This window comes from Mytilus edulis, chromosome 10 (genome assembly GCF_963676685.1).
Source record: "Mytilus edulis chromosome 10, xbMytEdul2.2, whole genome shotgun sequence".
Taxonomy (NCBI): domain Eukaryota; kingdom Metazoa; phylum Mollusca; class Bivalvia; order Mytilida; family Mytilidae; genus Mytilus; species Mytilus edulis.
In genome coordinates this window covers 46198288-46224211 of record NC_092353.1, presented here as the reverse complement: position 1 = coordinate 46224211, position 25924 = coordinate 46198288, and the positions used below count along the sequence as shown (strand labels likewise).

At 33.7% G+C, this 25924-nt stretch overlaps 1 protein-coding gene and 1 long non-coding RNA gene across 2 annotated transcripts in view; one reads left to right on the top strand and one right to left on the bottom strand.

Moving 5' to 3' along the window:
* Positions 1-25924, top strand: part of LOC139491304 (probable helicase senataxin) — a 66366-nt gene that overhangs the window by 18813 nt on the left and 21629 nt on the right. The window contains exons 4-10 of the mRNA XM_071278923.1: positions 14105-14207; positions 15084-18965; positions 19677-20878; positions 21936-22254; positions 22879-23009; positions 23543-23648; positions 24368-24565. Coding sequence (XP_071135024.1) covers positions 14105-14207; positions 15084-18965; positions 19677-20878; positions 21936-22254; positions 22879-23009; positions 23543-23648; positions 24368-24565 — 5941 coding nt within the window. The remainder of the gene's footprint in view (positions 1-14104; positions 14208-15083; positions 18966-19676; positions 20879-21935; positions 22255-22878; positions 23010-23542; positions 23649-24367; positions 24566-25924) is intronic.
* LOC139491305 (uncharacterized) lies at positions 978-3658 on the bottom strand. The gene is made up of 4 exons (XR_011656515.1): positions 3547-3658; positions 1952-2058; positions 1659-1723; positions 978-1020 (listed from the first exon to the last, which is right to left on the bottom strand). It is a non-coding gene; the product is annotated as an uncharacterized lncRNA (long non-coding RNA).

Here is a 25924-nt window from a genome sequence, read left to right as displayed (position 1 = left end):
TCAAATGTCGACCAAGTTCACGGAATGGGCCACCAAATGCTCGTAATTTATCCATGACACCAAAAGAACTCTAAAAAAAATGGATTCAGTCGTAGAACACCAGAAACTGAGTATGCTGAAACGAAATCTAAACAGGTTTTTTGTATTGTTTTAGAAACTCATACATAGTAGGGACCTTCACATAATGATTTTCTGTCCAGGCCTTAAACCGAGCTGTGATAGCAATTTACTCTATAGCGTACGGCCTTCTATGTTTTCATTCTCAAGAACTTCCACGTATAGTATTTGCATCATATCACTACCACAAATAAGGCTACTGTGTCTGCTGCTGTGATCGAACACAAAGGCTTTGCTAGTTCTTGAATTTTTTTTTCAGTTCCTCCAAATGGGTGCATTTCTTACCCTGTTATTATCGAAATAAGATATGCGAATATCCACAATATTACGATATATTTCTTTCAAAACTAATCCAGACTTTTTGTCGGATTTCTTTCATTTACACCAATTTTTACAATGGGAGAAAATAGCATCTTTGAAATTGACACTTTTCTGTGCATTTTGTTTGTCCTTTTTTCAAACAGAGTTTATAACCTGTCGGTCTTGAACGATGTAGAGGTCCTATGTAATTACATGGCCACAGGGCTTAATATACTCTATATAAACGGCGTTCCGAATAATTTTTGTTGTCAAAAATATTTCCCAAAGCTGACAGAAGAAAACAATCGTCGAACAGTCGCCATCTTGTTGTCATGAAAAAGACATGGTTGAAACAGGCCGAAAAGATTGCAAAGCAAACTGCAGGTCTTCGGTTCATTTTACACTGCTTTCGTCTTTTCTGTATTTCAAGACGGTAACCTGATCAATTATAGTGTGGACATTTTTTCTATTCATAAAAATGGAACCACGAAAGCATGACTAATGTTTTAGTAGTAAACACAAATATGCCACAAGGAATATTTCTTGGTCAGTTTTTCAAAGGTAAACAAGCAGCATTCATAGCATTGGAAGTATTTCCTGAAACTAAACATGTATAATATATATTCAGATTTAATATTAACTTGTTGAATCACTTCTTTTGCTGCTCTATGCACATGCTCTATACATGTAGTATATTTGTTTATAAATGCATTTTCCATAGTAAAGTGCATAGGAGTTTTCAAATACCTTTAATATGTATTCCCCTTTCATGTCATGGTCTTACGATAATACTATTTGCAGATAGCTTATTAATTGAAAAGGAGAAAACACGCATACAAAATATTTAATTTTTTCAACTCCCGAACAGAAACTTTACATGTATAATATTGTGCGACTGTCGTGACATGCAAGATGTTTAGCTAGCTATAAAACCAGATTTAACCCACCGGGTTATCTGCAGAAGAAAATGCTTGTACAAAGTCAGGAATATGATAGTTGTTTCTTGTACATTTGTTTGATGTGTTTGAGATTTTGATTTTGCCATTAGCTAAGGGACTTAACGTTTAAAATTTTGCTTCGAGTTCGACATTTTTTTTTAAATTTTAAACTTTTATACTGTGCATTTTCACATAACATATGAACACTTCCTTACTTTTCTTTTTTTCTATTGCATACAATTAACATCAATGAGTATTATTGAAAATACAGGGAGTTCGTGTTAATTCTTGCTAAATACTTGCCTATGGAACATTTTCCATTTGTAATCGTCTATATTTACGGTCTGTGCTATATCTGCAACGTGAAACTAAAAGTAAAATATAAATATTTTCAGACTAACATGAAAAATTCTCAATATGGACCCTTATAATTAAGTTTGACCGAGTTATTTGATTTCTGGTTTTAATTAAAAACGTCCCAAAGCGTGCATCAAACGGTTTGTAGTATTTTTTTCTACATGTGAATAAACATCAAATCGTGTCGTTTCATAGTTCTTCCGGTTTGATGTTTCGACACGATTCTGTGTATTGCTTACCTTAATGTAATTTCCTTTTCTTTCTGCTGCAAAAAAGTTCGACCAAGAGCTTCCTTCAATCTACATTTGCATGAAGCTACTTTGTTTAACGAAGACTTCCTACGTTCCTAAAAAAATATTTTACGAGAATGATGTTTCTATATAGAATTTAAAAGTAATCTCCGATTGATTGATTGTTAGTTGCTTAACGTCCAGTGGCAAATATGTCATGCATGTTCAGTTTTCGTCGATGTAACCAACCTCCGACCGTTGAGTTGAAAAGGTGTCTAGCTCCAACTAGATAAATAACAGTGAATTAATTTTATATTTCAGAAAGATAAAATCTCTTTGGGACGTGTTTGTTGTCTTTATGCATATTGACACATGTCTTTTAGATATTGAAATAGTGTCAAGACACCAAACTGGACCCTCTCTTATCTACTAAGTTTGTAGCGATGCGTCAATTAGAGGATGCACGGCTAGTCCTATAACTTTTCATAAATGGGTGGGGGTGCGCTGACCGACCTAAAGGATGGGGGCGCCTGCTCCAGTCATGCTTCAGTGATTTATAATCATGTTATGATTATCATGATGTCCATTGCAAATAGGAATAACAACATTGGACTACTGATAGGTAACAAAAGTGGATTGGAATGGTGTTTACATTATAAATAATAGTCCAATACAAGAATGTGTCCCTATTGATTTTCTATGTTCACTGGACCTTGAAATTGGGGTCCAACTCTAATTTGGCATCAGTGGCAGATACAGAAAATTTAAGTGGGGGCCCGCTCCAGTCACGCTTCAGTGATTCCCTATATAGGCAACCAAGTTTTTTTTCCCAAAAAGGGCCCCCTCCCCCTAAATCCGCCTCTGCCACATCAGAATAGAGGGAACATGTGTTCTAAGTTTCAAGTTGATTGGACTTCATCAAAACCTACTGTACCTTGTCCACAAAAAAAATTAACATGAAACATACGGATGGACGGACGTCCTCAAACGGAAAACATAATGCCCTTCCACTATCGTACGTAGGTGGGCACAGGCACTTGTTTTTATCCATGGGAAGACCCACTATCAACATATATTTACACGTTGATAGTGGGTCTTCTCATTGATAGAAACAAGTAGTGCCTGTTGAGTTCGGTCATAAAAACAGACAAAAATGAGCAAATAAATGGAGAACAACCGGAAATGGAATAGTGAATCATACAAGTATAAAAAATACACTTATGCGTGCGGCATTAAAGTGTTCATGTATTTTAATACCTAAATGAGCACTCATCCAATTACAGTGAAAAATAATAGTAACATCATTTTGACTGAGAAATTTACAGAATAAGCGTCTTTTTCAAAGAAAAAAAATGACCTAAAAATTAACAATATACAGAAATATAAGACCACACTTTATAGGTCTGCCCATACTAATATTCGTTGACTCTCAAAAAGAAAGAAAGAAAACAAAATATATGTCCAAGTTTGTGTTGCGCGTGAATAAATAGTAACAATCGATGAAATAAAAATTCATTTATATATATGCTATGCTTATGATAAAAAAATAGATGATATAAATGAAAAGTTTAGGAAAATTATTTTATTAAGTATATTACACTTACCTTGTTTTGTAAACTATATGTTTCATACTTGGTACGTCTGTTACCTTTTGTATCCTATGTAACAGTGATAATATTGTCCGATTTCGCGGGGAATTGACCAGCTAATCTCGTGCAAATCGTTTTCTTTTCGCGCCGAACAGAATTATAGTCAGTTTCAAACTACATTTCAAACTGTTTTCAATTATATTTTCGTTCTCGTTTTTTTCTTCTGTTTATTGTCTATAATAATTTATAAAGAATCATATAATACCTCTTTCTTTTTTTAAATAGATTTTTTAAATTCCAAGTTCCTATCAAATTGAAAAAGCTAAAATTATACAAACTGTACAATTGTTTGGATTTCAAATACCTGTGATATTTTTTCCTAGTATAAGGCCTCTTTTTATTATAATTATAGTCTTAAGTCTTTTTGTACTAAGTATTATTAGAGGAACAACGCTACAGACAGGTAACGTGTCTAAGTTTTTATATTTCATTTGAATAACTTGTTTATTTTAAGACGCGGCGGGAGGGTTCTCAACACTCGATTTGGGGTGTTGGTTGGATTTAGAACCCCTCTCCTCCCCCACCCGAGATTCACAGAGATTTTGTGAGAATTCCGACCCATTTCTACATTGCAAATGCCCATAAAAAATCCTTACCATTCATATTGTACATTATCTGGCAATCAACTAGACGGTGTCGCCCGAACTAGACTAAAAAATAGCCATTTCACTCGAGGAATATAGGTGCAAATGCCTGAAAAAAAACTTGACTCTTTATGATACGACTTTTTATCGGGCATCTGTGATTGGATTACAAAAAAATCTCAGTACTATTATTACTATATATATATAATTCATTAAAACTGAATGACAGACCGGCCGTGCGAGGCCAGTAAAAGTTATCAAAGGTACCAGGGTTATGATTTAGTACGCCAGACGCGTGTTTCGTCTACATAAGACTCATCAGTGACGCTCATATCAAAATATTTATAAAGCCAAACAAGTACAAAGTTGAAGAGCATTGAGGATCCAATATTCCAAAAAGTTGTGCCAAATACGGCTAAGGTAATCTATGCCAGGGAAAAGAAAATCCTTAGTTTTTCGAAAAATTATGGTTCGCTACTGACCCCCTATGGATCCATAGAGGGTTAGTAAAATCCATAGGGGGTGAGGCCGGAGGGGGTCAGTAGTTAACCGTATAACGAATTTATCGCACGTTAGACTTTTTCTGCTGCGTTTTGTTGAAAAATAAACAATGAAACACAACAGCATTAATAGATGACGTTACCATCAATGCGTCATGAACCCCCTATGAAATTTACTAACCCCCTACGGTCTCATAGAGGGTCACCACGTGACGGCGTTAAACCAATCTCAACGTGATAATTTACCCGCGGTGCAATAAAAACACTGACGTATCATCACTATTATATATTTTTTTCCATGGATTACGGGTATTCTAGATGGTTCTCCGTATACGTAGTCAAACATAGATTTTGTCAGATTCGGGAGTGTAGAGCATATGCACAGATGACGTTTTTAGGACTTGTTTGCCTGTTAATTGTCGCATACGATTATTTGTTTTGCAGATCCACAGGCTTCCCCATGGTTCTTTTATTTTTAAAATTTGTTCCTAAATCACTGCTCGAACAAAAGAAATGCGTATCTCTAGCTCATCCCCCTTTTTACAAGAAGTACTTAAAAATAGATTATGAGTTGGGTTTTTTTTAAAGAAAGAAGGGCGTTATAATACATTTTTTTTTGTATCATGCTCAACTTATATAATCTTTTATGAATAATCTATATTGCCAAATTACACCCATAAGTGTCGTCAGTGCAATACAAGCAAACAATGGTACAACTTAAGTTTAACTTTAAGTTAAATACAATAAAAGATACAATGTATTACATTACAATACGTGACAATACAATACAATAGAGCACATTTTAAGAAAGAGTTTAATTGCCAAATTTATGTAAAAAACACAATCATAAACTTGCCTGACATGGGTCATATCAGTTCTAATAAAGTGCGCTCGACTTTAGTGACTCACCATTATATAATTGGGATAATTTTATAGTTTAACACTCGTTTCTTGAACCATTACTGGCACATAACATGGACAAGTAAATTATCTCAGAAATTTTTGTTTAAAAATCTTTAGTTTCTGTAGTCTCTGGTTTCTGCAAGGAGAAGACCGTTTATGATTATATTTTTTTTTTGGGGTGGGGGACTAAATAACTTGGCCTGCTCTTAGTAAGAGAAATAAAAATAAAGATATTTAAATCAGGATCAAAATAATGCAATGAAACAAAAAGTTCTACAGATCTTATATTTGTATAAATGTTCATGAAAAGCCGACTAAAAAAAAAACAAAAAAAACTTGATTTTCTGTTCTAGACAGCAACCTTATGACAGCCTTGAATAACTAGAAAGACAGCAGAATTGGTTGGTGGACTCCATTATGGCATTTTATTTTATTTTACCATGCAATAATTTTTAACAGAAGGTACTAAAAAACATCGTGCCGAGTCACTAAAATCGTGCGCAGTATTCTTGAATATACTTAGTTCAAAATGTTCAAATTATTTGTAATAAAAGTTATTTTCCAATTAATTATTAATGTTTTTAAAGGAATCTGTAAATGCATTGTATGTTTGAAAGTTTGAAAGCCGAAACGAAAAGAGAAGACTTTTGGATAAGAGAGTTGGGAACAGCCATTCCCTATGGATGCAATGACAAAATTGATGGGGTAGGTATTTTGTCTAGTCCCAGGTGTAGTACTGTCAATACATTACAATTGTTTAATACTTCTGCTCGACGAAATAGAAGTCATGGTCACAGAAAATATATACCACCTGCTGTACACACCGTGACAATTGATAGTCTATTAACGTCTGTTCAAAAACCTTTAGGAATTCATCATATTAGAACTAAATTATACTCCATTCCATTGTCAAAACTTTCTTTACTATTTCAAGATGCCCAAAATACTTCCGTTACTGATTCTCGTTCTGTTTTGTATAGATTAGTTGCAATTATCATGGACATTGCTAACCATAGACTATTCAAACCCGTATCGACTACATCCAATAGTGAGGAAAAACGTTATTTTTTTAAGGTAGAATTCGCCAATAAAGGTTTAGATGCTATAAATATTAGCAATATTTTCCATCAAAAATCTGTACAAAAAACTATACCTGATTACTTCAAAAATAAAGCTACACCTGTTATTTCTTATACTTACACCAAGTCTATTGCATCCAAGATTTTCAACCACAAGAGAGTTTTAGAGGCTTTTAACCTCAAAGATACAAAATCCAAGCCTCCGGATTGCTCATGTGCATCGTCACAATACAATTACAGTCCAGCTGGTCATATTATTACTGGAGACCTTGGCATCGTTAACAATGAACAACTAAGAGAGTTGTTAGCCAAGGGACCAAAATATAGAATCCCCCAGCCCATCAACTGGAAAAAGAATTTCAAGTTACTGATGGATGCAGTTGAGGACTATGCAAGAAAATGGGTAAAGCGCGAACCAGACGAACCAGAACTGGATACTTTGTCTGAATGGATCAAAGCTATTCGATCATGCATTCAGAGGCGCATACAAAAACTACGATGTAATATGAGTACTAAAGTTTCTAACCCTTTCAAGAATCCGGAGGTTGTGGATGCTTTATCCTCCTTGCATGACAAATATGTCGTTGTTCCAGCAGATAAAGCCTCCAATAATATTGTCTTCATATGTAAAAAACATTATTTGCAATGTCTCACTACAGAGCTTGGAATTGATAAAACTACTGGTAATCCTACATATTCTTTAACATCATTTACCAAGGACGAAATTTTACCAAATCATAAATCTGTCCTTCTTTCTTTTGGTATCAACATCAAAGAAAACGAAGAAAACTTGCCTTCATTATACTGGATACCCAAATTACACAAAACTCCATATAAAGAACGATACATAGCTGGGTCTTCAAAATGTTCAACCAAACATCTTTCTAAAGTACTGACTACTATTCTTTCGACAGTTAAAGATGGGCTTCAAAAATATTGTGAGGAGATATATTCTACCAGTGGTGTTAACCAGATGTGGATTCTCAAAAATTCGAAAGATCTACTGCTTAACCTTCAATCACAATCTTTGCAATTTTGCAGCAACATAAAAACTTTTGATTTTTCTACGCTATATACTACTATTCCCCATGCTCAGTTGAAAGATCGACTACACCATCTCATAAAACAGAGCTTTTTCTATAAAAATGGAAATCGTAGATACAAATTTCTTGTTTTGGGTTACAATAATTCATATTTTGTGAAAAATCACACTGAATCTCCCAGAAAATATACAGAAGATGATATTATCAAAATGCTGGACTTTTTGATCGACAATATATTTGTTGAGTTTGGAGGATTTATATTTCAACAGACAGTCGGTATTCCAATGGGTACTAATTGTGCACCCCTGCTGGCTGATTTGTTTTTGTACTCGTATGAAGCAGAATTCATTCAGAACCTTCTAAAAGACAAAAAGAAAAAGCACCTTGCGAAATTCTTTAATTTTACTTTCCGATATATTGATGATGTTCTATCATTGAATAACCCATATTTCAGCCAATACTTACATCTCATATATCCAAGTGAACTTGAAATTAAGGATACCACTGATACTAGAAGGACTGCTTCATACCTTGATCTTTTCCTCAATATTGACGTAGATGGACGACTTCACACGAAAATCTATGATAAACGGGACGATTTCAACTTCCCAATTATCAATTTCCCATTTCTCAGCAGTAACATACCCTCTGCCCCTTCGTATGGTGTTTACATATCACAATTGATACGTTATTCACGTGCTTGTTCACACTATACGGACTTCATATACAGGAGTGTGCTCCTTACGCAGAAACTGCTCCAACAAAGTTATGAGGAGGACAGATTAAAATTGACACTCCGTAAATTTTATGGACACCATCACGATTTGGTGGATCCATACGATGTTTCGTTGACCAAACTAGCTAAGGACATTTTTACCACATGGTAGATTGTGTTTTGTCATAATGTCGTCTAATCTTTTAATTACCAAACGTGACTTATTCCCGATTGTGACTGTTTTGCCGAGTGTGAACTCGCATTACTATAAGACGTGGTACGGTACTTATACATCCCATATTCATGTATTTAGTTTAAATGTTTAATGTTATATTTGTAATTCTCATCGGATTTTGTCAAATGTGTTGACGTCTTTTCTATTATATTTCTGTGTTATGGTAAAGAAAATTAATCACCGCCTTCATTTATCAGATTTGATTTCGTTCAAAGTAATCAGTACGATATTTTACGTTTGAAGTTAGATTCATAACAAACCTGACATAGTTTTATAATATAGTTAATTGCTACCTCAGTTTTATATTAATAAGAATTAAAATGTGCTTTGTTATTAAATGCAATATCAGTATTTAGTTCAAATATATAATCTTAAATTAATCCTAATTCTAATGACGTCATTTTTTCGTCATTTTTCATTTTTTGATGCTCTGTTTTACTAATTCTAATGACGTCATTTTTTCGTCATTTTTCAGTTTCAAATAGGACGTCACTTGGCGTAGAGGTTTAAACGTATTCGGATGTGTCTACTTTTGTGTTTCAAATGTCTGGTTATGTAAATGTATTTCAGTTGTTTCCTGTAATTAGTTAATACTTCAGCTTTATCATGTACATCTTTTGAATATTCATTTTATTAAATTTACTGTTTGCAAAAGTATAAATTACTCTAAATTATAGGGATTTTCTGGTAACTTAACGGAAAACCCTTGCCGTTTTTGGCACAACCTTTTTGATCTTTTGGTCCTCGATGCTGTTCAACTTTGTACTCGTTTCGGCTTTCAAACTTTGGTATCTGTGCGTCACACATGGGTCTTGTGTGGACAAAATACACTTCTGGCGTATTAAAATTTTGAACTTGTTGCCTTTTGTTGGCTGTTGTTCGTGTGATTCTTTGTCTATTGTGTTCTCCAATTTATTTATATTGTAGTCCTGTGTTGTCATTTTGATGTTATATTTCACATGGCCATAAAAGTGCGAGGTTTGGCATGCCACAAAACCAGGTTCAACCCACCATTTTTTCCTTTAAAAATGCCCTGTACCAAGTCGGGAATATGGTCATTGTTATATTATGGTTCGTTTCTGTGTGTATTACATTATAACGTTGTGTCGTTTGTTTTCTCTTATTTTTGAGTGTAAATTCACATTGCGATAAGACGTGTCACGGTACTTGTCTATCCCAAATTCATGTATTTGGTTTTGATGTTATATATATATGTTATATTTGTCATTCTCGTGGGATTTTGTCTATATGTGTTACATTTTAGTGTTATGTCGTTGTTCTCCTCTTATATTTAATGCGTTTCCCTCGGTTTTAGTTTGTTATCCCGATTTTGTTTTTTGTCCATGGATTTATGAGTTTTGAACAGCGGTATACTACTGTTGCCTTTATTTATGTACTAATTTTCTATTGATTTAGAATTGTTGTTTTCAAGGATAATGCATAGATCAGTTTTCAAATGAATCGATCTGGCACTATCTTTACGTGTCCTTATTTCATTCGGGTTCGCAGGACTTAATTTTGGTTCACCATATAAACAATAAAGCGCTTATGTGATTACGAATTTAGCGGACAACTTGTGAGGATTTTTGTGGTAAAAACTTACTTTTGGTTGATAAAATGTTAATTAACTTCTTGTCATGCACCTGTTTATATTTAAAAACAATATAGCTCGATGTTATTTCACTGTACGAGGTAATAGATAATGCAAAATATGCACGACTCTTCGAATTTAAAGAATATTTGTAACCCCCCTTATTTTAATGTAGGAATGAATGAGTGGAGCCACTGAAGGGGAAAAAACGTGGGTAAAAACTAAATCAAAGATATTTTTTTTCAAATTTTCAATTTATATTTCAATGAGTTTGATTCACGTCTCCTTTATAGATTAAAACCGTCTTTCCTTTCACGCTCAATTTTACTAGAGACTTGACAAATATTCTTGAATTGTGTGCAGATTTTCACTTTGTGAATATTTTTGTTTTTAAAATAAACTATTAGTGACTATTCAAGTCTCATTTAAGTTAATTTTAGCACTTTTGCTTCATTTTTTTACACTTCAATGAGTTGAAAGACGTCAATGAGAAAAGTTCCCATACTTTTTCAGTCAGAATGTTTGTTATTTCTTACCAGGAATATGACAGTCGTTACATGTTTCTTGTTTGATGTGTTGGAGCATTTGATTTTACCATTTGCTTAGGGACTTTCAGTTTTGAACTTCCCTCAGAGTTTGGTATTTTTGTTATTTTACTTTTTGTAAATCATGGTAAATAAAGCAATTTACGCAGATTGACAATAGATCAACCGACATAAATTAACACATTCTTTAAAAAAAAGGATTAGAAAATTGTCTTGAATGTAGCCATCATGCATTCAATAGAATCAGACAACACAGTACCACTTTTTTGTGTCATTGACATAATTTTATATGCTGTAACAAATTTCCTTTTACAGAAAATCTACTTTCACTTTGATAAAAGACTATAAATTACTATATAAATATGAAAGTTAAAAAGGCAATGGTAAAAAATTTGTAAATAACTGTGTGAAAATCATGCTTACGTAACAACCTTATTTAAATTTTATCTATAAATAAATGGTCACATAAATATTTAATGATCTAATGTGATAGCTTTTGTGGTCGGGTGCATTTTTTTACACTCTTTGGCATATCACCAAGTGCTTTCTCTGAAAAGTGTTGCATATCGAAATTAAGTTTGTCATTTTTGTGGGATAGTACATGTATATTAGATGTAAGCTTTTAAACTTTTCAATAAAATTTGGTCATTTTATTCAAGCCTTTCACATGTTTCCTGAATGTTTTATTTCAAAAATGAGGTTATACATAACAAATTAAAATTATATCCTATTAGCTTATGATCTATGTGTTGAATTAAAATGATTTGTGATGTCCTAGCTTGATGTTAAAAATTGTCCTTCTTCATGCATGATGCAACTATAAAACTTGATAAATATTAGATGAGCAAATGATGAGACCAGTTGATTAAAAATTATGGTTGGTTCTGTAACTTCAGAATTTGAATTTACATGTACAGTGTATTTATCATATATATATGGAGGTGTTCCACTACCAGTGCCAATTTACATATTTTTATTTTTCAGTTCTGTTAAGAATGGGAGGTGTTTATGCCAAGCTGTTTAATCAAAACATACTAAATGTAAACAGTTTTGTACATGTAATTGTTTATAAATGAATGTCACGAAATTTCCATAAAATCCCACTCACCCGTACTTTGTTAGTGCTAGAACATGCAAAATGTATCATTAGGCTCTTGTAACTTGAAATTGAGGGAAAATTGTAACAAGAAAATCTGGAATTCTGTGATTAGATAATTGTTGCGAGTACAAAAAAATGAAACAGTTGAATACACATCTGGCTGCATGTGGGTGGAAACAACGTTACGTTCTAGCACTACTTCAAAAACACTGCTTATATTGACGTCTTACCATATGATCTATTATGACATTCATTATAAACCTGCGCTTCTAGATTTTTAGAGCTTTCCTAAGCTTTATTTACTGTGTTAATGTGATTTGAATTTTCTGATCATGCTGATGGCACCATTAATATTATTTAATCTCAGGATATTTGTTCATAAACACAATCTAGTGTAGGGACTCATACCTCTTAGTTCTTTCCTGATACTTGTACATGTGGTCCCACTTAAAAAAAAAACAAGGGGCTGGGCCACATAGAATATCTCTATGGTAAACCTTTTTAGAACCGTAGCTTTTTTATTTATGACTGATTTGTGTGTTAACTTTATAATCCTTGCCATTCTTTGTTCAAGTTCAAGTTTTGCAGCTCTAAAAACTTTAAATAAAATTGAGAATGGAGATGGGGAATATGTCAAATAGACAACAACCCGACCAAAAAGGAGATAACAGCCAAAGGTCACCAATGGGTCTTCTACACAACAAGAAAATACTGCACCATGTGCACTGGAGGTGGGCTTCACAAAACAAAAATGTGTACTAGTTCAGTGAAATTGGACGTCAAACGAATCTCCAAAATATACGAATAAACTATTTAAAAAACATATAAGATTAACAAAATTTTACAAAAGCCAAAGGCTCCTGACTTGGGACAGGCGATAAAATGCGACAGGGTTAACATGTTTTGTGAGAAATCAACACTTGGGCATTGTTTCATGTGTTAAGTGTATACCTTATTATATATTCTTTACCGTGTTTTAATGACAATCTTAGATCACAGCACTAACATTCTAAACCTCCTTAATAGAATGAGGGCTATCATATTAAAATCTAGGAGTAATCTCAGATGATATGTGCATTGTACATTGTAGGTCTAAAAGCTTAACTAATTAAACAATGCTAATTATTTATTTGTTTTGAATGAAAATAAATTATTAAAAATTAATAGTGTAAATTTGTGTCAAAGTTCAATCATTATGCACAAATCTGCAATCAGTTATTATACATGTGTATAACCCATTGAATGATACTTTTGAATCTACAGCATTTTTGCATGGTCAGCTTAACTTATACCATACTACATGATGAACCACACTATACATTATTGCTTCAATTTGCTTGTTGCACTCACTGGCATGCTTTAGTCAGAAGTAATACTGAATTTGAGATATATTTAAATGTATGCTTTAAACTGCCAATTAGTCATTTAAAGCTAATTCATTATGATGTGTACATGTAGAGTAAACCAGTTAAACGTTTCAATGAAAAAAAATAAGGACTGTGACAAACTGTATAAAAGTGAGATGATGTTCATACATTGTATCATTGCCAATGAAACTAATATGGACATAATGTGGATATAAACAGCTAATCTCTAGGTCCCTATATCATGTATATGATGTATATTTTAACGGCTACAACACATCATGCACATAAACCATATATTTTCATAAGAAAAACACAGGCTTATTATAATTTGTTTTGCAAAAAATTTATAAGTGCCTGAGCATGCAGAATGAGGCTTGAAATAAAACAGCTGGAAAGTAAACAAATATAAAGTTGACAAGCATTAAAAACAAAAAATTAAAAAAAACTGGGCAAAATGCAGTTAATTATAAGGCCATCTATGCGTAGGGGTGAAAAAACCATAGTAAAGCCACTAATTTGTAAACAAAAAATAAACAGAATTTGTCTGTTTCATTATTGATCATTGATATTTTATGTAAACACAGGTGTTCACACCTTCAGGCTTTTGATACCCTCAGGTCCAATTCATTCAAACTTAATTATTGAAAATGTCTGTTAAACATGTTAAAGAGTATTGAACCTTTAAATGTGTAGTAAACATAATCCAAAAAAATTGATACCCCACAAATGTTGAAATAACAATGAATCCACAGTACACATTGAACATTGAAATGGGTCACTCATTTATTACAAAATTTATATCCTGATTCTTGATTCGTCTAATTTTCAAACATCTAATTTATTTTATTGTAGACTGTAAAAGAAAAAGAAGATGTGACGGACACGGCTGGAATGTCAAATGATCAAGTATCTGAAGATAGTGTTGAAGATGAATGTACTGGAAGACCACCTCCAGGTATCAGCTCATATCATGTATTTTATTATGGGGGTCTCATTGGGGGTTCTGATCCCTGATCCCGCTTACTGTTTTGTCAGATTCCCGTATCCCACCTGCACTTTGCACTAAAGCAATTCTCATTTTTTTGTAATTTCCTGTGTCCCGCTAGACTTCATTTCTCGTTTTCACGGCACAATAATTTGACTTTCACGTGTCACGCTTACTAAAAATCAGCAATTTCGCATCCCGCTTAAGACCCCAATGGGACCCACTATTATGCCCCTGCCATTGCATTATGAAACTTTTACATAATGCATAAATACCATAAAACACAGATCAAGTTTGAATTTTTATGGCGTCACTTTAACTGTTCTAGAGTTATGCCCCTTTATAACGATTTATGCAAGTGGGGGCATCATCCAATGTCCATGATGTCTCATATAAATAAGAAGATGTGGTATCGAGTGCCAATGAACCAACTCTACATCCAACATGGGTGATAATTGCAATATACTAAGTAAAAAAATTCTGAATGTCTAAGGGACATATGTAACTAAGCCATTTAACATAATTTACCTATACAAGTAATTAAAATACATTTGTATAAGTACATGTACCTTACAAATTTACGTATATAAATATAGTAATATATACTTCTTGAAATAAATAAAAATAACTTGTAAGTAGTACCCCTGACTGACAATAATTTCTAAAATTACAGTTACTCAATATAAATTATTGTTTACATCACTGATTTTCAAAATAGTGAACATAAAGCCAACATGATTTATATTGCATAGGTTGTTGACAAATTCATTTTGCTAAATAGAGCATAGTTTGCAAAAACATTTTTTTTCATTTGATTAAGAACACATTGTTTTTGTTTGATTGCAGATAAACAAAAGATGGATACCAGATCAAAACCATGGCTTAAGGACATAAGAAAGTCGGGGAATAAAACTCTGTTTGGAAAAACTGGAATTCAGATCAGATTGCCAGGTTCTAGAAATGATAATGGCCAATGTAACACGAAAAAAAGGACAAATCATGTAGAAAGTTCCGATGATACAGATGACACTGTAACTTATCATGAAGAAAAAAACTTGACGAAGAATGATGAACCTAAAAAGTGTGCTGGTATACGAAGAAATTCCTCGTCTGCGTCAACAGAGTGTGAAGTGATTGAATCTACAGCTCCTACTAAAAAAAATAAAAAAATCAGGAAAAAGAAATCTCGAATAAAATCAAGTGATGATGAAAGTTCTTCAGAGAGTGAAGATGAGGAAGAGCAGAAGAAAAAAGTTAGCAAAAAGAAAAACTCATCGGGCAAGGCCTCTTCTAAGGTCATTCATATATCTTCAGAGACAACGGAAACTGACGATGCTGCACATCTCGTGCACAGGGACAAAGGGAAAAGAAAAAGGCAACTGTCAGGGCCATTTGATACACATTCAAAAATGTGTTCCAGTAAAAAATTGAAAAGTATACTAGAAGAATCTACAGAGGATTCATATGAAACTAAATGGGTTACTTTGAAAAACAATTCCAAGTCAAACAATCCAGCGCATAAACGCAAATCAGGTGATATTGACCATAGCTCTTCGTCAGAATCAGAAATCATGAAGAAAAGAAAATCTCAGAAGAAATCAGGTAGCAAAAAGAAAAGCAATGCAATGACCCCTGAGTTAACCTTGAAATTTTCCTCTGATGATGAAGAATTACCTCCCCTTGTTAGGCCAAGGAAGAGACATAGTAGTGACAGCTCTACAAGATCAACACAGAGCAATGCCTCCACAGTGGCATACAGTCATTCTCAAGTGAAAGGGGAACAGATGGAAAATTCTTTTCCAATTCATGATCCTGAATATCAAAATATTTCTTCTGGCAATGAAAATGAAGATTCTGGTGCAGATTCAGACACCCCACTTAAATTGATCATGCTAAAGCGAAACTCATCGTCAGAAACAAAACAGAGCAATAACTCTGATGAAAACGAATCAGAGTTACTGTTTTCTCAAATCCCCACAAAAGACCAGGGTAAGAAAGATACAGGAGAAAGGGGTAGAAAGGAAAGAGCATTCTCTGCCTATACTCAAGAGGAAGATGAAATATTTGTGATTGATTCTGACGAAAATTTTTACTCCAGCATGTCACAGCAAAATTTAACAATTGATTACAATGACAAACCAGATGCTGAAAATGATGAGGATGAACGAGTTAGTTTTTTCCTTGATGGGGAAGATGATGTTGATACTATACCTGTAAAAATTGAAAGTCCTGAGCTGCCCCTTGATTTTGACTGGTTGAAAAAGAAAGTTGAAGCACGAGATTGGACGAAAGAATGCTACGACATGAATACTCAAGTTGTTACCCCTATCAAGGTAGAAAATGTAGAAAAAGATAATTATGATGCTGATACGCAAATTATTAGTGACGATTCAGATGAAGACTTTTTTGAGGCTGCAACTCAGATTCCAAATAAAAACAAATCTGGCATGAAGGTTAAAAATGGGGATGAAACAGGTTCAGAAACTGAGGACTATTATGATGTGGCAACTCAACTTCCTGACAACAATATCAAAAATAAGTCTTCCATGGAAAAAAATGTTCGTCTAGCAGACACTGAAAAAGCTGTGGAAGACTTATACAATGCACCAACTCAACTTCCTGTTGACAATATAAAAAATAAGTCTAGCAGGGTAGAAAAAGTTCGTTCATTAGATACTAAAAAAGCAATGGAAGACTTTTACAATGCAAGTACTCAAGTAGCAATTATTGATTGTGATGACTTTGAATCAGACGACAATGAATTGTTTCAAGCAGCGACACAAGTTTCAGGTATTAAAGATGAAGGAAGCTCAAGTTATGACAGAACAAACAAGAAAGTTAAAAAGGAGATGGATAAAGAGGACTATTACAATGCTCAAACTCAAGTTTTTAATGATTCTGAGAAGAAATTACCAATAAGAAGAAAAAGCTTTGATTTGGACAATTTTGATGAACAATTTGAAAAAGGCAAGAATTTGCATATCAACAGAAGGCAAAGTTTTAATGAGTCAAAACCAGAAAGGTTTATAAAAAGAGAGAGTAAGGATCTATATGATGCCAACACACAAATTGATAGGACTAATAAACATTCTGTCGTACAGCGCTTGAGCGATGAAGGCTGTGTTGTCGAACACATAAAGGAAACAAAGGTCATTGTTAAAAAACAATTTTCCACGCCGTTAGAAGCACAGAAATATCTTAAAGAATATAATTCATCAGAAGACTTGTATGGTGATGATACTGAGGAGTATGATTGGCAGAAAGGTAACAAACCAACAACAAAAAAGAAGCCAGTATATTACAACGCTAATAAGGATGATACAAAAGTTGTAGGCGATGTTTATGACATTAATACTCAAATTGATCGTACCAAAATGGAGGCAAAAGAAGAATTTGATCCATATGCTGCAGCAACTCAGGTAGTTAAACCTGAGGTGATCGATATTTCTGATGATGAAAATGATACTGATCTGTACAACTGTGCTACGCAGGCCGAATATAAATTTGAAGCAGAAGAGAGTTCCGTCAGTGAAGTTAAGGACAAAAAACTGAAGAATAGCATATTATCAAGTGGTATACAACAAATATCAAACAAACTTAGTTTTGGCCTACCAAAAAATGTTATGGATGCTATGTCACAAATGGAATCGCAGAATCGCTGCAATATTTACGACATGGCAACACAGGTCCAAAACCATGACGAAAATGAAACTGAGAGTGATCAGGAAATATATGCCGCTGCCACTCAATTTGAAATTTCATGCGATGAAACCAGCAAGACGAACGATATTTATAATGACCAAACTCTGGCCGACAATGTAGATGAAGATAGCCAAAACTGCTACAATGAAATGACGCAAGTTGAGACTCCCCAAAGACAGTCCAAAAAGGAAGCAAGAAATGTCTTTAACACAATGACACAAGTTGATAACACTGATGATGTTTGTGAAGCATTTGATCCATATAGTGCACAGACTCAAGGGGACAATGTTCAAATGTTAAGTTCAGAAGACGAAATCTATGAACAGGCTACACAAGTTAATTTAACTGTTGCCGTAAGTGATGATGAAGATTCTGTGAAAAGTGATGATGATGGAAGCAATCAACAAGAAGATAACAATTGTGTATATGTAGCAATGCTGGATGATGATGTTGATGAAAATGTCAATGAAAACCAAAAGGACAGATCTGCGAGTCCAGTTGAGACTAACGATGGTTACATTGCTATGTTAGATGAGGTAGATGAAGGTCCACGACCAGTTATTGATACTCATAGTACCTCCGTTTCAAAATCAAAAGAGAATAAAACTCCTAAGAAAGACAAAACTTATGTAAAGCACACAATGTTGAAAAAAGTTTCAAGTGAAGAAAAGAAAACTATGGAATGTTCACCGAAAAAACCTAAGACATCAAAGGAGAAAAGAGAGAGTTTCCAGTTAGAAAAAGAAAAATTTTATTCTCAAAAACCAAGTAAAAAGCGGGACTCCAATTCACCAGAGATTACTAATGATATTGACATTGTTGAAGAAAATACTAGTCAGTGGTTATCTAAGCAACAGAAAAGTAAAGAAACTGAGAAAGTCAAAAGGCATAGAGAAACTAAACCATATTCTGCTGCAGACAATAGCTTGGATGGAAAGATTAGGGCTGCTAAAAATAGAATGGTGGAGAGAAAGAAGCAAACTATACAACCCCAACCTGTCAAAAGAAAACATTTATTTGTTGAAGGTAAATATGGTTCCATATATTTTTCATGCATTATATATGGAAAGGGGAATTTTATGAGTAAAAAGAATATTCTGAAATTTTGAGATATCATAAATGTCATTCTTTAATGATCATAAAATTGAGAATGGAAATGGGGAATGTGTCAAAGAGACAACAACCTGACCATAGAACAGACAACAGCAGAAGGTCACCAACAGGTCTTCAGTGCAGCGAGAAATTCCCGCATGTTTATTTGAAATAATTTCTCTTTCAATTTTGGGATCCTAACCTCCAGATTAGGTATATAACACATGGATGTATTTGAAATATCCATGATTCCATTCCGTCAGGCGTCTTACAATATATCAATTCCACACAAAATTCATCAAACATTGCCCTAAAATCGCCTGAACACGCATAACATTTTTGCCACTGGTTGTTAAGCAACCAACAATCAATCAATTAACCATTAAATAAAAAAATCACTTTAAAAAACAGAAACAATACAAACATTGAAACAAAACTAAAAAGGAAGTTCAAAATTTAGAAACTATTCCCCAAAACAGTGGTCCTGAAATGCTGCTGTTGCAATCTATGCCTGGGGTAAAAAAAACACTTTCTAACGTGTGGAGTTTCTTATGGAAAATATTATATATTTTGTTGTATGAATATTTGTCAGCCATTTTGAATATGACACTGATACTCAACTTGATTTCTTCTTTGGTATTTTAGGTGCAAGTGATGTTTCTGATGTAACTCTCCCTGATGAAAAAGAGATCCTAGCTAAACAGTTACCATTACTGGAATTTCCACGAGCAAAGGGGGCACAGAGCAGTCAGGAAGATCAGCAAACAACCAAAGAAAATCAGAAAAAAGATAATATAACTTCCGAGAAGACGGATAAAAGTAGAAGGGGAGATAATCGCAGTCATTCTCAGTCGGATAGACATGAAAGGTCATCATCTAAACACAAACATCGTCATAGCTCATCACAAAGTTCTGGTCACAGAAAAGAAAGAGACTCTAAAGATCAGAGAGATAAGAGGTCAGGTGACAAGGATCCGAAGCCACATGACAAGGATCAGAAATCACATGACAAGAGACAGGAGTCACATGACAAGAAAAAAGATCACAGATCATCTAGTAGGTCTTCTGATAAGAAGGATGAGAAGTCATCTGAAAAATCCAAATCGTCAGAAAAGTCCAAGGAGAGAGAATCTTCAAGGAGATCTTCAGGCAAAAGTAGTCATCATTCGTCTTCTCAAAAGGAAAAAGATGAATCATCGAAGAAAGATGAGACAAAGAAAGATGACAAAGATAAGACAATCATGAAAAGGATTCCAAAGTTGTCTGAAACTGCAAAGAAAGAGAAAGAAAAAGAAATAGTAACAAAATCACCATTATTAGCAACAAACCTAGATTCACAAATTTCTGGGGATTTTATGTCAAAAATTGGCTTGAGTAATATGAAGATCACATCACGAGTCAGAACACCAAGCCGTGAAGAATCGGAACAAAGAACAGAAAGTCTGATGGAGGCATCAACTTCAGAGGTCAGCATCAATAATAATTCTCCCGAGAAGACGACAGTAAGAATATCAATGTACAGAGAAAGAGATCTTGAAATTGTATCAACAGGAATTCTAGAAACAACATCTCCGACTGAAACACATGAGAAAACACCCAAATCAATTCTGCGTATATTAGGATCAGAGAGCAAACGTCTAAATGTTCAGTTTAGGATACCAGCATATTCTCAGTCTGCAGAGAATACGCATAGAGGAGTTGATTGGGACAATAGGAAAGCCAGGTTTAACACACATTTTCCTGATGGACTACCAAAACTACCTGGGGAAAATGAAAATGAACCAGTTACACAGCAACCAGTCACTAGCTCTGTAAACCTGATGAAAAAACTACCTCTCAATTTACAGGTATGTTATATGAGGGGGACTGGACCTTTTTCGGGATGTCGGGGTCAGTGTTTTTAAGATCAGTATTTTGGGATTGACCCTTTCGGGATCCAGGATTTCTTTTTTCGAATTTCAGGATGTCAGGATTTAATTTTTTTTAAATTGGGGACCTGGGGAATTCATGATTTTAAGCCAGGGATTTCGGGATTAGGACTCCTCCAATCATGGATATTTGAATTTGTTTAAAATTTGCTAACATTTGCATACATGCTTAAAGAAAAAAATGTATTTAATTTGAACTTTTGAATGAAAGGTTTGCCTTTAACCTTGGAATTCATCAAAATTGGTATCCCAAAACTTAAATTTAATCCACATGACTTTCCATTGAATTCAATAGGAAGAGAGAAAATTTTAAAGTCAATCCCCATGTCATCAGTCATCAGCATTTAGTGATTTTTGACCAACTAAAAATTAACTTTACAAAAAAAAAAAAAATTGCAGACATTATTTTTAAAGTACATGAAGTAATCAGATTTCATATACATGCATTCACATTGATGTCTGTCTATATAAAAATAAGGAGGGTGGTGTGCATTCCATTTAAACAACTCTCCACCATGAGACCAAATTACAAAGATCTTAGCAATTATATAGGTCACTGTGTATTATTGAAAAAAGAAGTAAAAAACCTATAGTATATACACTAGCGGGACGGCTGCAGTGCAGGCGATTTGGTGTCACGATATCTCAGTAGCATGGGTTCGAATCCCGGTGAGGGAAGAACAAAAAATTTGCAAAAGAAAATTTACAGATCTAACATTGTTGGGTTGATGTTTAGACGAGTTGTATATACTTATAGTATGTATAGTCATAAAAATTCAGACAAGAAAACTTTAAATGGCCTCATTCCAATGTACAAAAAATCAAATATAACAGACATGAAACAATGACAACCACTAAACAACAGCTGGCTACTGAATTGGGACGGGCTCGTAAAGATTATTTTTATTTAAATGTATGCATATTTACAATGTATTTGTTGACTAAATATTTAAATGCATTAATTTTCTCTTTTTAGGCTGCAAAGGCAAAACCTCTAACAACACAGAATCAAAATTCAACAATTACTTATCAACCACCTCCTGGTGCTTATTCAAGTACCAGTCAACAGATACCAGTAGCAACTGTTCCCACACCATCTACTTACCAGCAACATAGAAACAGAGCTGCCCACTATAATAATTCAAGACCGTCTTCTGCTCATCAGCAGGTTGATAGGGTACCAATTCCTCTTTTCAAACAGGGAAGCAGTCCTATTGCTGATCTGAGTATTTTAGACTTGAATTACTTCTTTGTGAAGATATTGAAGTGGAATGCCAGCTGGTTTGATGAATATGGTGAGAATTTTAATAAAGATCAAATATATATATATTAATAATTTAATTTTGGATGTAACACGTCTTCCGATTGGTTGACATTGTTTTGTTGATCAGCTCATAGACATTCTGTCATGTGACCATGGCGTCATCAATGTTTTGTCATACTTTACTCCAATATTTTTCTGTCTATTCGAAATAAAATAAAGAATGTGGTGCACACTTTAGAATAACCCGCTACGCAGGTTATTCAGTGTTCACCACATTTTGATGTTATTTCTTCATAGACAGAAAAAAATATTACAGTCATTCCTTAAATATTAAACTATCAGTAGAATTTTATGTTACGTACCAGACATTGTCATATATATAAAAAGATCATTTGAATTTAGAAAAGAAGATATGGTATGATTGCCAATGAGATAACTCTCCACAATAGCCGAATTACACAGAAATTTAAAACTATTGGTCACTGTATGGCCTTCAACAATTAGCAAAGCTCATACTAGAACTGCATAGTCATTTATAAAATGCCCTGCAATATAGAAAGCCTAGCTACATAGATAGTAATAGCAGATTTGATAATAGAATAAGTTTGTTTTGTGTGTAATGGTAAAAATAAATCTATTATTTTTATTTTTGTAGAAAAACATCAGACAGCGCCTCCAGATGTTGATGAAGCGTATCCTGTTTCACATCTCTTAGACTCTTATGACAGTTACGAAGATTATTTCAAAACTTTATTCCCCCACCTTTATCTGGAAACATGGGAAACAGTAAGTTGTCACAAATTTTTTTTAGCTGGTTCTCGGTTTAGTGAAGCATTATTTTTTTTTAATTATCAGTATATATCTGATATTGAATAAAAATAACATATTAATATGGATGAGATAAAAATATTAGTATTGAAAATATTAAGAGCACTCTCTACAATATCAATAACAATCATGACATAAACAAACACCTCCCAGAATCAATTTTAATGCCCCATTTATGGGCATTATGTTTTCTGGTCTGTACCTCCTTCTGTTCGTTCGTCCTTCCATTTGTTCATCCATCTGTCCCGTTTCAGGACAAAGTTTTGGTTAAAGTTTTTGGTCGAGGTAGTTTTTTGATGAAGTTGAAGTCCAATCAACTTGAAACTTAGTAAACATGTTCCTTATGATATTATCTTTCTAATTTTAATGCCAAATTAGAGATTTTATCCCATTTTCATGGTCTGCTAAACATAGAAAATGATAGTGCAAGTGGGGAATCCGTGTATTATGGACACATTCTTGTTTATTTTATTTTATTTTTTATATTTCAGTGTGTGAGGTCTTGGCAAGAGTCAAAGGGAAGAAGGAGATCAGTTGACATTGTGTTTACTCGCGTTCATAAACCATGTGACAAGATGTTCACATATACTTTTACTGGTAAATATTCTACATGTACTATATACGACGTATATCAAATTTAATCCTGAATCCTCCATATAACAAGATGTTCACATATACTTTAACTGGTAAATATACTACATGTACTATATACGACATATATCAAATTTAATCCTGAATCCTAAATTGACAAGAAAAAAATATTGTATTTCATTTTTTAAATTACTGACTTTATTTCCATTGATATATTTATTGATAAAGGGAAACAACTTCTATGCTAAACTTTTACTGGTAAATATACTACATGTACTATATATGACATATATCAAATTTAATCCTGAATCCTAAATTAACAAGAAAAAAATATTATATTTCATTTTCAAATTACTGACTTTATTTCCATTGATATATTTATTGGTAAAGGGGAACAACTTCTATGCTAGGGAAACTGTATCCCTGCCTATACACAGAAGGTGGAGCAAGTATGGTGTATTTTGTAAGATTTGGCAATAATTTTAAATGTTAGTGAATAACTAATTCTGATAATCATGATAATGTGATGCAAACTACTATGTTTTTGTCTGTTCAAAATAAAATTTTGCATATCAGCAAAAATAAAACCCTGTCAGTGAAAATAAATTACTATGTTAAACTCAAAATATTCCAATGTTCTAAAAACAATTAAGATTTTACTGAAAGGACCTTTGTAAAATTGTACTAAAACAATTGGTTTAATTTGTAAAACTTTTATGTTTTAGCTGTGGTCCCAAAGCAGACCTTCAATCTTTTAAATGAAGGAGATCTTGTGATAGTAAACACTTGGGGTGTGAATGCATGGGAAGTCAGTGCCAAACATAAAGCCAAGTATTATCCACAGCTAGGATTCATAGAGAGGCTTGTGTATCGTAGGAATCAGGGTGATGTTGTTAAAATCCTACAGACTTTTCCTTCTTTAGGTATGGATGATTTTTATACGACCGCAAAATTTGAAAAATTTTTCGTCGTATATTGCTATCACGTTGGCGTCGGCGTCGGCGTCGTCGTCGTCGTCGTCGTCGTCGTCGTCGTCGTCCTGCGTCCGAATACTTTTAGTTTTCGCACTCTAACTTTAGTAAAAGTGAATGGAAATCTATGAAATTTTAACACAAGGTTTATGACCACAAAAGGAAGGTTGGTATTGATTTTGGGAGTTTTGGTCCCAACATTTTAGGAATTAGGGGCCAAAAAGGGCCCAAATAAGCATTTTCTTGGTTTTCGCACTATAACTTTAGTTTAAGTTAATAGAAATCTATGAAATTTTGACACAAGGTTTATGACCACAAAAGAACGGTTGGGATTGATTTTGGGAGTTTTGGTTTCAACAGTTTAGGAATTAGGGGCCAAAAAAGGGCCCAAATAAGCATTATTCTTGGTTTTCGCACAATAACTTTAGTTTAAGAAAATAGAAATCAATGAAATTTAAACACAATGTTAATGACTACAAAAGGAAGGTTGGTATTGATTTTGGGAGTTTAGGTCCCAACAGTTTAGGAATTAGGGGCCAAAAAGGGACCCAAATAAGCATTATTCTTGGTTTTCGCACCATAACGTTAGTATAAGTAAATAGAAATCTATGAAATTTAAACACAAGATTTATGACCATAAAAGGAAGGTTGGTATTGATTTTGGGAGTTTTGGTCCCAACAGAATAAGGGGCCCAAAGGGTCCAAAATTAAACTTTGTTTGATTTCATCGAAATTGAATATTTGGGGTTCTTTGATATGCCGAATCTAACTGTCATGACTGTGTATGTAGATTCTTAACTTTTGGTCCCGTTTTCAAATTGGTCTACATTAAGGTCCAAAGGGTCCAAAATTAAACTTAGTTTGATTTTGACAAAAAATGAATCAGTTAGGTTCTTTGATATGCTGAATCTAAAAATGTACTTAGATTCTTGATTATTGGCCCAGTTTTCAAGTTGGTCCAAATCGGGGTCCAAAATTAAACTTTGTTTGATTTCATCAAAAATTGAATAAATGGGGTTCTTTGATATACCAAATCTAACTGTGTATGTAGATTCTTCATTTTTGGTCCTGTTTTCAAATTGGTCTACACTAAAGTCCAAAGGGTCCAAAATTAAACTTAGTCTGATTTTAACAAAAATTGAAATCTTGGGGTTCTTTGATATGGTGAATCCAAAAATGTACTTAGATTTTTTATTATGGGCCCAGTTTTCAAGTTGGTCCAAATCAGGATCTAAAATTATTATAGTATTGTGCAATAGCAAGTCTTTTCAATTGCACAGTATTGCGCAATGGCAAGAAATATCTAATTGC